We start from the raw sequence: 13,465 nt of genomic DNA, 5'->3' as shown, positions 1-13,465 counted from the left end.
GAGGGAACTGAACATTAACTGTTTATCAAAATTATTATTACAAGGGTGATTATAGTTACTATCTGACTAGAGTAACAACTAGAATGTGCTAATTCTGTTCGCGTTTGTAATTATTGTACCATCGACTATTAGACAAAATTAAAATAAAATCTTACAACATTGTCTGAAAGTCTAGAGCAAGATATTATTTTACAAATAATAACACTTCAGATATTGCTTTAACAATAATAAGCATCAATGTATAAATGATAGAGTGCAGATAGCTCTGTAATTAGATGTCCTTGGGGTTGTTGAGACATGGAGGGCCGGGAATACCATCTAGCCCACGGTTCAGGTAGGAATCCTTTGAGAGTAAATGCTCTGGCTTTCGCAGCATTCTGTTCCCAAAAGCTTATTCTTCACACAGGTTTTCTTGCTTTTGTAGTTTTTTTTTTTTTTAAACTGTTCTTCCATGTTGGGACTCTTCAGGGACAAAAAGGTATATTCCAACATGTAGCTAATGCTAGGCCTCAAATCTGCACCGTCAATCTCCAGGTCATTTTGAGGAATTTTGTACGGATCATAACTGCCAATAAACACTAATTTCCACGTATAGCTATCCTTCGCGTCTTTCTGACTAAGATTATCCAAGTAATCCGGTAGTAGAGCTTTTTTAGCTGTAGTTTTCTTCGGACAACAACAACAGATGCCAGACATCTTCACTTGGCTTCAGTGTGTGAAAAGTACATAAACAAATTTCGTTTGTTCCCCAGGTCTACAGTAACGACGTTTACTAATGTAAATGTGACATCAGTGCAAGGGGTCTACATCTTTCGACATGCCACTCCTGAGATACCAGTGATGGTGATGTCTCCTGCTCTCTGGACCTGCCTGATCCATCCTGATGCCCTACTTCTGGCTGGAGTTCTCATCGCTTCACTCCTGAGGAGGATGGGCCCCATATAAAAACAGCCTAAAGATATACTTAGAAGGTGGCTTTGGACAATTAAAACAAAAATTTTTGCCTACAATGGCTTAGGACTGCAGTTGTCATGAACAGTTTTGCACTCAAGTCTCCATCAATGAACAGCTGATAACTTCAACAAAATAGACTTCATGTCAAAACTGTAATAAATATCCTGGTTACACAATTGCACTTTTTGACCATATAGGACACGCTTATAGAAGCAAGTTATTTATAAATCACGCTATCTGTTATCACCCAAAGAAGGATGGGTTCCCTTTTGTGTCTGGTTCCTCTCAAGGTTTCTTCCTCATGTTGGGTCAGGGAGTTTTTCCTCGCGACAGTCACCTCAGGCTTAAGGCCAATTTATGCTGACAATGCAGTCCTCGCAGATGGTGTCGCAGATGGCGTCTGCGTAGCCCCCCCACCTTCGCAGACGCTCTGCGCGCACCTCCCAAAAATTGTGACCACCGCAGAAGCCTCGCAGACAGCGTCGCAGACAAGAGGGCTCCGATTGGTCCACTCTACATCCGCTGTACACGCACTTCCGCTTCCCTACTTTCCCGGTTTGGTTTGTTTTCACGACCGCCATTTTTAAAAACACGAGCGAAGATGGAGCAGCACGAAGAGCGGTTGATCGAGGAAGTGAGGAAGTACGTACATCTATACGACTCCAGTTCTAGTCATTATAAGTAACCGGAGGATAAACACTCCACTAACCACACCCACCAACTACTCCTAGCGACTTCGCGCCCCCTTGCGTTGTGGCGGTGAATAACATCGCACACGCCTATTACTCCCCGCTCAACGATAATTTACAACTGTCTGCGAAAAGCCATCTGCGAAAGCCTTGTCGCAAGAGCATGCAGAGGCTTTTACTCATTAGGGACAAATTCATGTGTTTAAAATTTATATATTTTCTTTAAAGCTGCTTTGCAACAATGCCTATTGTTTGTCTGTGAAGGTTCTCAGTCATCCAGGTCATCGTAAACCGTAGGTGCTAAAGAAGGTAACTGGATTTGCTTGAAATTCTTGAAGACGTTTCACCTCTCATCCAAAAGGCTTCTTCAGTTCTGTCTGACTAGTGGGGAGTTCCAGATATTTATCTTCTAGTGGACCAAAAGCAACCCTAAGGAGAGTCATTGAGGTCACATGGGTTGTTGACCCTCTCAGTCATCCTATAGGTGTTAGGGTCACTGGAGGCTGAGTGTGAATGGTGTTAGCAGCCTAGAGGGCCGTTAGGGTGCTCTGTGGGTCGCTGGCTCTCTCTGCCATCATGCGAGTCACTGAGGTCAGCGGAATCTTGGTGTGGATGTGTATTCAGTTTTCTGGGAAGTGTGCCAAGGACTGCATTGTATGTGGCTGATAAGTTGGGTCTCAAGGCCTCTGCATGCTCTTGCGACAAGGCTTTCGCAGATAGCTTTTCGCAGACAGTTGTAATTTATCGTTGAGCGGGGAGTAATAGGCGTGCGCGATGTTATTCACCGCCACAACGCAAGGGGGCGCGAAGTCGCGAAATCGCTAGGAGTAGTTGGTGGGTGTGGTTAGTGGAGTGTTTATCCTCCGGTTACTTATAATGACTAGAACTGGAGTCGTATAGATGTACGTACTTCCTCGATCAACCGCTCTTCGTGCTGCTCCATCTTCGCTCGTGTTTTTAAAAATGGCGGTCGTGAAAAAACAAACCAAACCGGGAAAGTAGGGAAGCGGAAGTGCGTGTACAGTGGATGTAGAGTGGACCAATCAGAGCCCTCTTGTCTGCGACGCTTCTGCGGTGGTCACAATTTTTGGGAGGTGCGCGCAGAGCGTCTGCGAAGGTGGGGGGGCTACGCAGACGCTATCTGCGACGCCATCTGCGAGGACTGGGTTGTCAGCATAAATTGGCCTTCAGACCACCTAGGCTAGGTTGTTTCCACTGATGTCCTCCCAAGTAAACTTGATGTTGATATCCACCGCATTGATGTGCTCTGTGAAGGCTTCCACCTCATGGGTTTTGATTTTTACCCAGGTGTCATCCACATATCCACGCCCACAGAGAGACCAATACCTACTGTTTGCCTTCTTTAGCGCCTTCGGAACGTCCACTGCTAAAATTGCTATACAAATAAAATCGACTTGGATGAAAACTGTATTCAGCAGCAGTGCACTAAGTGGTATACGGCCTCCAGAAATGCCTCTTTTAAACAGATAAATGAACAAACTCTAATGTGTTTAATTCCAAAGGATAGCTGAACATTTCAAATAGGTACAGATTTGTACATTATACCAATGACTATTCATTAGTAAGCCACTAAAGTAAAATGAACATCCTCTAATGAAGCAGGATTTTACTTATTTCTACAGTCCATTAAAATCTGTTGCATCTAATGTTGTGTGATAACTTCCTTGCTTCATTCCCAATTGGTTATAACAGCTCAAATGTCACTTCAAGCTCAGAAGTGTTAGTTCTTCAACCTGGTTGTAACTTGATCTCTGAAATATAACCCTTATTTAGCTGATAAAGCTCGTCATTACCATTAGACGAGAGCACTTAAAAGTTCAATTAGAGCTATGTTTAGAGATGTGAGAATGCTGATGGGTAAATTTGTTTGTTTTGCCTGTAGCGTGTTTAAGCAAAGAGCCATAGTAAGGCCTGTGAGAAGGACACTAATGCGACATGGTATGATAATAACTAACTCAAGCTTGGTCCTAATTAATGCCCCAGTTTGGTTCAGCCTCATTTGCTTGAAAGAGTGTAAAAAAAAAACACAAGTAGTAAATGTACAGAATGGTATCATTTTAAAAAACGTTACACTATTTAGAGCTGCATAAACATCTCAGAAGCTGTAACAAAGATTAAGTCATTTTTCATTTTTTAAATTTGAAAGGAGTGGTACGTGTTTAAAAATAGACGGTCATTCTGCGAGTTGGCTGTAATGTCATCAGACCACATTTTGTATGTGCAGGCCAGCGATAGCCATGTTGGGAGACAGGGAGGGGGGGAGTTGTGAAAAAGAAAAAATACTGTACATCTGTTCATCATGTAAATGAGTTCATTAGCAACCGTTTTATCTTTTTGATCAAGTAACTCACGTTGAAATGTGTGATCCACAGGAATGAATTCACAGCATTTCAATGGTGCTGGCTTGGATTTCTTACCAATCTCATATTTCGTTCCTGCCACGTTGGCAGTGATGATGCCCTTCTTCTTCTTCTTCACTTTTCTCTTGACACCATTCTGATTGGACAGTGCAGATGGCAAGTTCACGGGGGACGACTTCTGATCATCTATGAAAATCCAGTGAGAACATTAGCGATACGTTTCATTCTTTACACATGCACACAGCTCACTTACTGACAGGAGCCGTTATTCGGCCTGTCACAATGAATATTCACTGAAACGTTTACTATTAACCATAAGGCAGTCTACGCACATCCAATGTTTTGATGCAAATATATTGCTAAAATGTCTCACAGATAACAAGCAGCGATTTTTGTTAATCATGGATGGACAACACGTGATCGCGTAAGCTCATCCGGCCTGGCCTGTGGCCAGATTAGCTGGGAAAAAAAAAAAAAACAAGAATGCTCCGAGAGCACAATATCCCCCACTAGCAACTATGCCATAACTCTGGTAAAATGCTTGTGAATTGAACGAAATTCCAATATGCGTATTACTGACATAGAACAAAGAATCCTGCCAAGCTGCTTGAAATTCTTCCAAAAATTGTGAGAGGAGTTGATTTCAGAATGTGAGTACTCTTCCTGGGACAGACATCGCCACAACATAATACCCCTTCGGGCCTTTCAGCCAGCAAGGGATAATAAAATTGTGAGGGAAGTTGATTTCAGAAAGCAAGCACACCTTGATGAAACTGCCAAAGTACAAGTTTGTTAATAATCAAGGGCTTAACTCTGGTAAAATTTGCCCAAATTAAGCGAAATTTCAATCTGCATATAACTGTCATATAACAAAGCCTTCTGCCAAGTTTGGTGAAATTCCTCCACAAACTGTGAGAGGAGTTGATTTCAGAAGAACGTACACCCTCAGGAAATTGCCAAAGTACAAGTTATTTAATTAAGGGTCAAAACTCTGGTAAAATTTTCACAAACGAAATTAAATCGCAATATGCGTATTACTGTCATATAACGAGGCCTTTTGCCAAGCGTCGAGAAATTTGTCCAAAAATTGTGAGAGGAGTTGATGTCAGAAGGCGAGCACACCTTCATGAAATTGTGAACGTACAAGGTTGTTAATCAAGGGCCGTAACTCTGATAAAATGCGACCGAATTGAACAAAATAATATGCGTACTACCGACATATAACAATGCCTTTTGCCAAGTTTCGTGAAATTCCTCCAAAAATTGTGAGAGGAGTTGATTTCAGAAGGAAAACACACTCTCATGAAATTGTCAAAGTATAATTTTGTTAATCAAGGGCCGTAACTCTGGTAAAACGTGATCCAATTTAACGAAATTACAATATGCATAGTACCGACATATAACAAAGAATCCTGCCAAGTTTCGTGAAATTCCTCCAAAAATTGAAAGGAGGAGTTGATTTCAGAAGGTGAGCGCCTTTCCTGGGATGGCAATTTCCGTCCGTCCGTCCACAACATAATCCCCCTTCAGGCCTTTCCGCCAGCGGGGGGATTTAAAAAAAAAAAAAAACACCAATTAACTCCCAAGGATGAACGAACTTCAGCTTGAAAGGTTCAACAGAACCCCAAGACAACAACAAAGGAACAGGTGCAGGAGTTAGAGATACCGGTACCAAATATAGACATCCAACCATTAAGAGAGTCTTACATTGCCATAGTCTGAAAGACTGTCATCCAAGGAAGATGACTGGCAAGAAGTTGGCAGGTGATCATCAGCCTTTGGAGGAATAGTCTCTGGTCAGATGAAGCAAAAATGCAACTGTTTAGCCATAATGATCAGCACTATGTATGGAGGAAAAAGCATGAGGCTTTTAATCTGAAGAACACCATCCTAGTTGTGCAGCACGGGGGTGGCAGCATCATGTTGTGGGGGTGTTCTGCTGGGAAAAGGACTGAAAATAGATGGCATAACAAGAAAACTAAAACCTGGTCGCAGCTGGTCTTCTAGCAGGACAGTGATCATAAGCAGACCTGCAAGGTTTAACAAAATGGCTTAAAAGACAACAAAGTGAAAGTATTGGAGCGGCCACCGCAAGTCCTGACCTGAATCCCAGAGAAAAGTTGTGGACTGAACTGAAAAAGCATGTCTGAGCAAGGAAACCCTCAAACCTGACTGAGGTGCACCAGATCGGTCAGGAGGACTGGTCAAACTCTGACCCACTGAAAATCTAATATAGACCCTTTTCAGTCACGTGACCTTCGTAACAGCGACCGCCATTTTGGACATGTAGTGGACTTCGGCTCGAATCGGTTTGAATGCGAGAAACATAAAAGAAAAAGGAACGAGATGCAGAAAACTGTATTTACTAGTTTACTGTAATTATGATCTGGCAGCTATTTACACCGGATCCAGTGTAAATAGCTGCCGGAGCCAACGTCCGAGGTTCCGGAGCCAGCGCTAGCTCGCGGCCGGCCGGAGCCAGCGCTAGCTCGGACGTTGGCTCCGGCAGCTATTTACACCGGATCCGGTGTAAATAGCTGCCAGGTCATAATTACAGTAAACTAGAATGGAATGTTAACAGCAATGTAATGCCTTTTCTGGCTAATTTTATTCGTCTTACCGCCAACAAAGTGGTCACTACACAAGCGTTGGTATGCCGCTATCCATCTTCTCCGTTGGTCAGCATCTACTGGGATCCGATAAAATGATAACCCTTGCCTTGTTTGTTGATGGTTACTACATCCAGGTGCACAACAATATAGTGGCAGGATGGAAGTCTTGCTGAAAATAAACACTTTCTTTGCTGCCGTTCCTCAATGTTGGCTGTGGTAAACTACTGGTAGTACATGTCCAAAATGGCGGCCGCGTTTGTCGTGACGTCACGTGAAAAGGGTCCATAGGAAATAAAAGTTGAAATAAATCTCTGCCATAACTAACTGAAATATGTTAACGTGAAGTGTGTGGAGCTGTACAAACACTGAGCTTGGATGTCTTTAACCTAGCTGCATGTGAACTTTTCGCCTCATCTGTACATTGTTAAATTTTCTTTGCAATATCATGCTGTTTATTTTGTGATCTCGTCCAATTTATGCATTTCATCTTTGATTATGCAATTTAATTTGATGTACATGTTCAATGGTGACAAATAGCTGTTCCAAGAGTGGCCTACAGTCAACAAAAGACGCAATTAAATCATTACTTTCAATGTTTCTACAATTGGTTTATTTTACAATTAACTAAAATTTCATAACTGGGACAAACCTAATTATCAGATATGTATGAGCACATACTTTGTGTAATACAGAGGATATTACACCTTGGTGCGAAGATATGAAGTTCATCTTCAAGTGGTGAATGTATAGATCACAACTGAGTGACGTGAACAAGTGATATATTTTTCAGCTTGAGAAGATAAACATATTTTCGTGCCACCGTGTAAATGTTCTTTATATTATATGGACACATCCACAAAAAAGATGCAAGTTAAATCAAAAAGCATGTTAATTTTGAACCGGTTCGCCATTTTGCCAACACGTGTCTAGCCAGCAGGAAAACACTGGGAGTGACATCAGGGTGAATGAAATATCTGGAAATATTCTATCCACATTCACTAGATATAAGCAATAGAGCGCTCTGATTGGCTATAAGGATATCAGCTCATATACCGGTACCGTGAATAGAGAAAAACAAAATGGCGGCTCATGTTGCTGAACCAACCAAGGACGAAATAAAAACCTCTACTCGAAAACAAAACCCCAACAAATCCAAAAATAAATAAATAAAGCAGCAAAATATTTGATGGTAAGAACATATCTTTTTTTATTTTTCAAGAATTATTATTATAGCAGCATTTTTCACAAATTGCTACCGTCATTACGTCAGTTTGTTTACATCCTAAGCGGAAATTATTTGGTTGGACGTTTTGTATACAAGATTTTATTTATTGAATTTGCAAAAAATAATAATGCACCGTTTCTCAAAATCCAGTGACTGTGGATAGAATAAAACAGTTATTCCACTCAGGCCCACTTTACACGGGGACGGTCTGAAACAAAAACGCAAAAGTCCGTTTTCGTTCTCACTTTTTTCCGCGTCTACACGACCGTTTTCAAGGAGGAAATCTGCGTCTATACAGTGACGCATAAATGTGTGGAATTCAATTGGATGTGCATGCCAGGCGGCTAGGTGGTGCTGTGAAAGACCTCCGCTATGTCTGCACGCATGCGCGACGTCTTCCGTCTTGTCTGATCTGCACACCTGCGCCGCGAAAACTTTGACTACTCTGGCTATGGTAAGTAAGAAAGTAAGTAAAAAAGTAAGAGCATACTATTGAGGTATTTCACCTGACGTCACAGGGTCACGTGACGTCTCGGTGTCCGCCATTTTGAACGTCAAGCTAGCTAATGTCAACAACAGTAGCTGGTATGTTACTGTAGCAATGTTTACGTTCAGTCATTTGGATGACTGTTAAAACCTTTCAGTCTCAAGTTTTTCCTTTACTGGATTTACTAGTTTACTGAGCTAGCGCGCTCGCTCCCAGCTTGCCCGAGCGCGCTAGCTCAGTAAACTAGTAAATCCAGTAAAGGAAAAACTTGAGACTGAAAGGTTTTAACAGTCATCCAAATGACTGAACGTAAACATTGCTACAGTAACATACCAGCTACGATGTTGTTGACATTAGCTAGTGCTAACAGCTAGCTGCTAGTACACTGCTACAACACAGACACTGACCCTAATAATACAGTTCTTGGTCATTGCCTGGTAACAGCAAATTTATAACGGGCCATGTCTCAACAGACTAAGAAGTTATTTCAATGACATTTAATAACATTTTGTTTATCCTGAGGACCGAAAGTAAATGAAAATGTGAACAAACCTTAGCTGTAATAAGATGGCGACCACCGGCTCCAGGGACGACCCGCTGATGTGGGCATGTGACCCAGCCTGACACAAAATATTTGTAGGCATCCAAACTCTTTTTTTTTTTTTTTAAAGATATTTTTTTGGGCTTTTTGCACCTTTATTGGATAGGACAGTGTAGAGACAGGAAATGAGCGGGAGAGAGAGAGACGGGAAGGGATCGGGAAATGACCTCGGGCTGGAATCGAACCCGGGTCGCCCGCATTCATGGTATGGCGCCTTAACCACCTGAGCCACGACGCCCCCGGCATCCAAACTCTTATACGCTTTCAGATCAATACCTGTGTATGGCGATGGGTTTTTAACGACATAGGTATACAGATCATGTGGGCCGAAGTCAGGTAAAGACGAGGGCTTCGTGTACTTCCGTACGTCAGTGAACAATCCTGGTGGAAGCAGGTAAACGTCGTTCTCTAAGCCTGCTAACCTCAATTTTTGCAAATACCTCTCCCTCTGCTCGCCCTGTAAATGCCCTACGTCGCTGGATAGTGAAGGTGTTTTCTGCATCTCGCTCCTTTTTCTTTTATGTTTTTCGTTTGTCGCCTTCCTCGCGTTCAAACTGATTCGAGCCGTGACGTCCAAAATGGCAGCATCACATGACTTGGTCACGTGGGTGAAATACCTCAATACCCGCCTCTGTTCATTAACGGTATATGTGCAGATTCGGTATAAATGTTCGAAGGACTCCTGGACGTTTATTAAAGCTGCCAGAGCAGCTTGAAGGTCCGTTAGATCGATGTAATCAGACATGCTCTTACTTTTTTACTTACTTTCTTACTTCCCGGGCTGGCATGTACAGTATATGACATATGTATGACGTAAACGCGTACCCGACGTGAGCAGATCCGAGCAGAGTTTCGCGTATTGGGTAGTTTAGACAGATATGCAACGGGGGCTGTTTTTAACTTATCCACTCTGGAAGGCGTTTTCAATTTTTTCCGTTTTTCAGCCTCGGAAACGCCGTCCCCGTGTAGACGAAAGGCACTTCCGATAAAATATTTAGTCGTTTTTACCCGACAGCGTCCTCGTGTAAACGGGCCCTCAATCTCGTCATACATGGCTTATAGCTGCTATCAGCTCATGTACGACTCGATTTTGTGGAATGATTTAAACAAGTCACTCAGATCCGTGATGTAGTTTGGATGAAAAATGCGAGTTTTTCAAGACAAGAAGATAAACTTCATATCTTCAAGCCAACGCGTGATTTACTTTTTATTGTACAAAGTACCCAAATTTATCAAAACAATTCATCGATATCCTCACAAGTGACACAGAGATTTATGTCACGGTTTTGGTTCTCCGTGTCTCGGCTGTAGTTCATATGAAAAATACAAGTGGCGTATTTCCCAATAAAACGCTCGTGCCTATATAAGATAAAACTGTATTACTCTGATCCAGTCACAGTGAGGACACTTTACTGTAGGTTTCTGTAATGTTTTGTACAGTTATATGTAAAGTGATGTACTGTATGTGCATATAGGATCAAACTGTTACTGCACATATGCAAGGATGTCAAACCCTCCAAAAGTGGAGAGACAAAGGAATAACAGCTACGTGTACACTGGTAGATAAGCAATATTTTAAATCATTTAGACAATTTAAAAATGAGTTTGGACTGGAAAACGGACATTTTACGGAAGCCGAGAGAGGCCCTTCATATAATCCTTTTTTTTTTTTTTTAATTCACCTTGTTATCCCGAGATAACGACATAATTAATTCAGGATCTCGAGAAAACACCACAACTAATTCGAGAGCTTGAGAAAACAAAACCGTTATTCCGAGATCTCGAGTAAACAGCTGAGAAATGGTTCATTCAGGTGCGCCAAGAGACTTGTGATATGCGACTTTGGGGCTGTTTCTCATTCTGTATAGACGCAACTTTGGTCATTAGAATGTCTGGAATAATCGATCACCTAATAAGGCAATATTTTGATCAGGGGTTGACACAGGGAGAGACTGCATCAAGTCTTTTAATAAGGGATAATTTCAAAATTATTAATAATTAAAACATGTCCGCCAATTTCTAAGTCTTCGTTGTCTGAGCCACAGGGGGGCGCAGCTCTGCTAGAAATCTCAGCTGTTTTCTCGAGATCATGAAATAATTGTTTTGTTTTTTCGAGATCACAGAATAATTGTTTTGTTTTCTCGAGATCTCGAATTAGTTGTGTTGTTTTCTCGAGATCCTGAAATAATTATGTCGTTATCTCGGGATAACAAGGTGAATAAAAAAAAAAAAAGATTATATGAAGGGCCTCTCGCGGCTTCCGTAAGATTTATACAGATACCTTCAATTGAGACACTTTTATGAGACAGAAATTAAAAAGGAAATCTCATTAGAAGGGAATGATGTGATTGAAGTGTTAACAGGTGAGTTCAAGCGAACTCCCTTAAGAATCGTCTCTAAACTGTACAAGGGTTTATTGAAGCAACAGGGAAGAAATACAGAGTATATAAAAGTGAAATGGGAAAAAGAATTCAACATTGAGTTGTCTGGGAGTGATTGGCAGTCCATATTTAAGACTCCACATACTTCAACAAGCTCTTAAAAAAAATAAAAATAAAAAAATAATGGAGGGAGTTCGATTGGAAAAATTTAACACGTTTTTTTTATGACACCAAAAATTTAAAATAAACAATTAGGCCAACAACAATTCTGCTGGAGAAATTGTGGGCAACTGAATGCCAACCATTCTCATATATTTTGATCATGTATGAAAATACAGTCATTTTGGGAGGGAGTTTTAAGAGTCATGGGTGAAATTTTTGGATATAATATTCCTAATGATCCTCGGTGTATATATCTCGGACTGATACCAGTTGATGTAATAGGTAAAGAAGACATGTACCTGTTCAAGATCCTATCACTTGCAGCTAAGAAAGCCATTACAAGGAGCTGGCTGAGAGCTGACCCACCTGGACTGAACCACTGGCTGGACATTGTAGAAGAAATTTGATCAATGGAACAAATGACCTACAGTCTAATACCCTGTCCACACTAGGGATTTTGTACCGCAACACCTGTCCACACTAGCAACTATACCGGTACTGTAGCGGTACGAAACCCACATGTATGGGTTTCGTACCGGTACAGTATCGGTACTGTAGCGCTTCACTGTAGTGTGGACAGATGAAGCGGCTCTGTATCGATACAAATATAATGCGCATGTGAAAACGAAACGACCGTGAAGCTACATGGAGCAAAGAAAGGGGGGAGAAAGGGAGAGGGGGAGGAGGGAGGGGGAAAGAGGGAGGAAGAAAGGAGGAAGAGGGGAAAAGGGAGAGAAAAGGAGGGGAAGAGAAGGAAAGAGGGAGAGAAAGTGAGGGGGAAGAAAGGGAGATTCGTTTTCTTTGTTTCCTTCTCAACGGCCTCGCGCGTTTTACACGATTCGACTGAATAAATGGCCACCAGAAATACAAACTGTACGTTGACAACAAAAAACACACACACGTCGTTTCATCCGCCATATTCTCGGAAGGAAGTTACTCGGTAACCACGGAAACATTTCGCGCACGCGCATTTCAACTACCGTGAAAGGAAACCGCAAACATTTCTCGCTAGTGTGGACAGATGCATTAAATTGTACCGGTATACTTTGTATCGTTACAGTTATACCACTATCGTACCGGTACAAGTGTGAACACAGCATTAGAGTCAAAACAGAGCTGTATGCTGTAAGATGGACAAAATGGCTTCTTTACGTCACAAAGTAGTGTTTAACCCTCCTGCGTTTTTGTATGTCTATATCTGTTTTTACTGTTTGGAAAAAATAAAAGTTTAAAAAAAAAAAAGGATGTCAAACCCAATAATTTCTTTACATCACAAACAAAAATCGAGTTTCACACATCCACATCATAAACTAATACATTCAAATGATTTGACGCTGCCTAGAAATAACTAGTAAGCTCAAATCGCTAGGCAGGCAACATATGTAAAGAGTTTCTTATATTCAGAAATTCACCTCCATCGTTAGGGAGTGATGGCATGTCAGGGATGGGTGGATCAGACGTTTCCTCCGCCAGGCCTCTCAGACTTGCCAGCACAGCCTGGTGCAATCTTCGACAGATCTACTTTTCCTCTCCTGTCTGTGTGGTGCTGTGAGCAGCAGGCTGCCCGTTCATCGGCCTTCGCTTTCCCTCCTGGATCCGGTTCTTTCTTTCGGAATAATAGGGACGACAGGGAAGGGGGGAGGAAGAAGGGAAGGGGGCGTCTTCTCCCAAAAAATGTAACCAAAGCACATTTAGGTGGATGGATACATGAATGGACAAGTTGCCTGTTGAGAGAGAGTTAAAAAAAGAAGTCAGAGAGAGTGAAAGACAGAGGCTTTGGGCTGGAGGTGGCAAATGCACTGCTCAAACTGTCCTAAAACATATCAATCAACCTGGCATGAGCGGTTTCGCTTGGCTGATCGCCCTCTGACATTCTGAGTGAGGACCCAGCAGTTGTTAAGAGCAGATGACAACTTTCTGTCTTCTGTCAATCTGATAAAACATTAATGCAGCAGTCTAATTAACAGCTTCTG

At 41.8% G+C, this 13,465-nt stretch overlaps 1 protein-coding gene across 1 annotated transcript in view; it reads right to left on the bottom strand.

Annotated features, from left to right (window-relative positions):
• ttll7 (tubulin tyrosine ligase-like family, member 7) overlaps positions 1–13,465 on the bottom strand; it is a 184,839-nt gene that overhangs the window by 129,042 nt on the left and 42,332 nt on the right. Inside the window, exons 2-3 of the mRNA XM_060941574.1 lie at positions 12,905–13,216; positions 4,082–4,210 (exon numbers count right to left, since the gene is read on the bottom strand). Of these exons, the coding sequence (XP_060797557.1) occupies positions 4,082–4,210; positions 12,905–12,929 (154 nt within the window). The 5' untranslated portion in view covers positions 12,930–13,216. The remainder of the gene's footprint in view (positions 1–4,081; positions 4,211–12,904; positions 13,217–13,465) is intronic.

Source organism: Neoarius graeffei, chromosome 15, assembly GCF_027579695.1.
Source record: "Neoarius graeffei isolate fNeoGra1 chromosome 15, fNeoGra1.pri, whole genome shotgun sequence".
NCBI lineage: Eukaryota > Metazoa > Chordata > Actinopteri > Siluriformes > Ariidae > Neoarius > Neoarius graeffei.
Note: the sequence above shows the minus strand (reverse complement) of the source record. Positions and strands in the feature narration are given on the sequence as shown.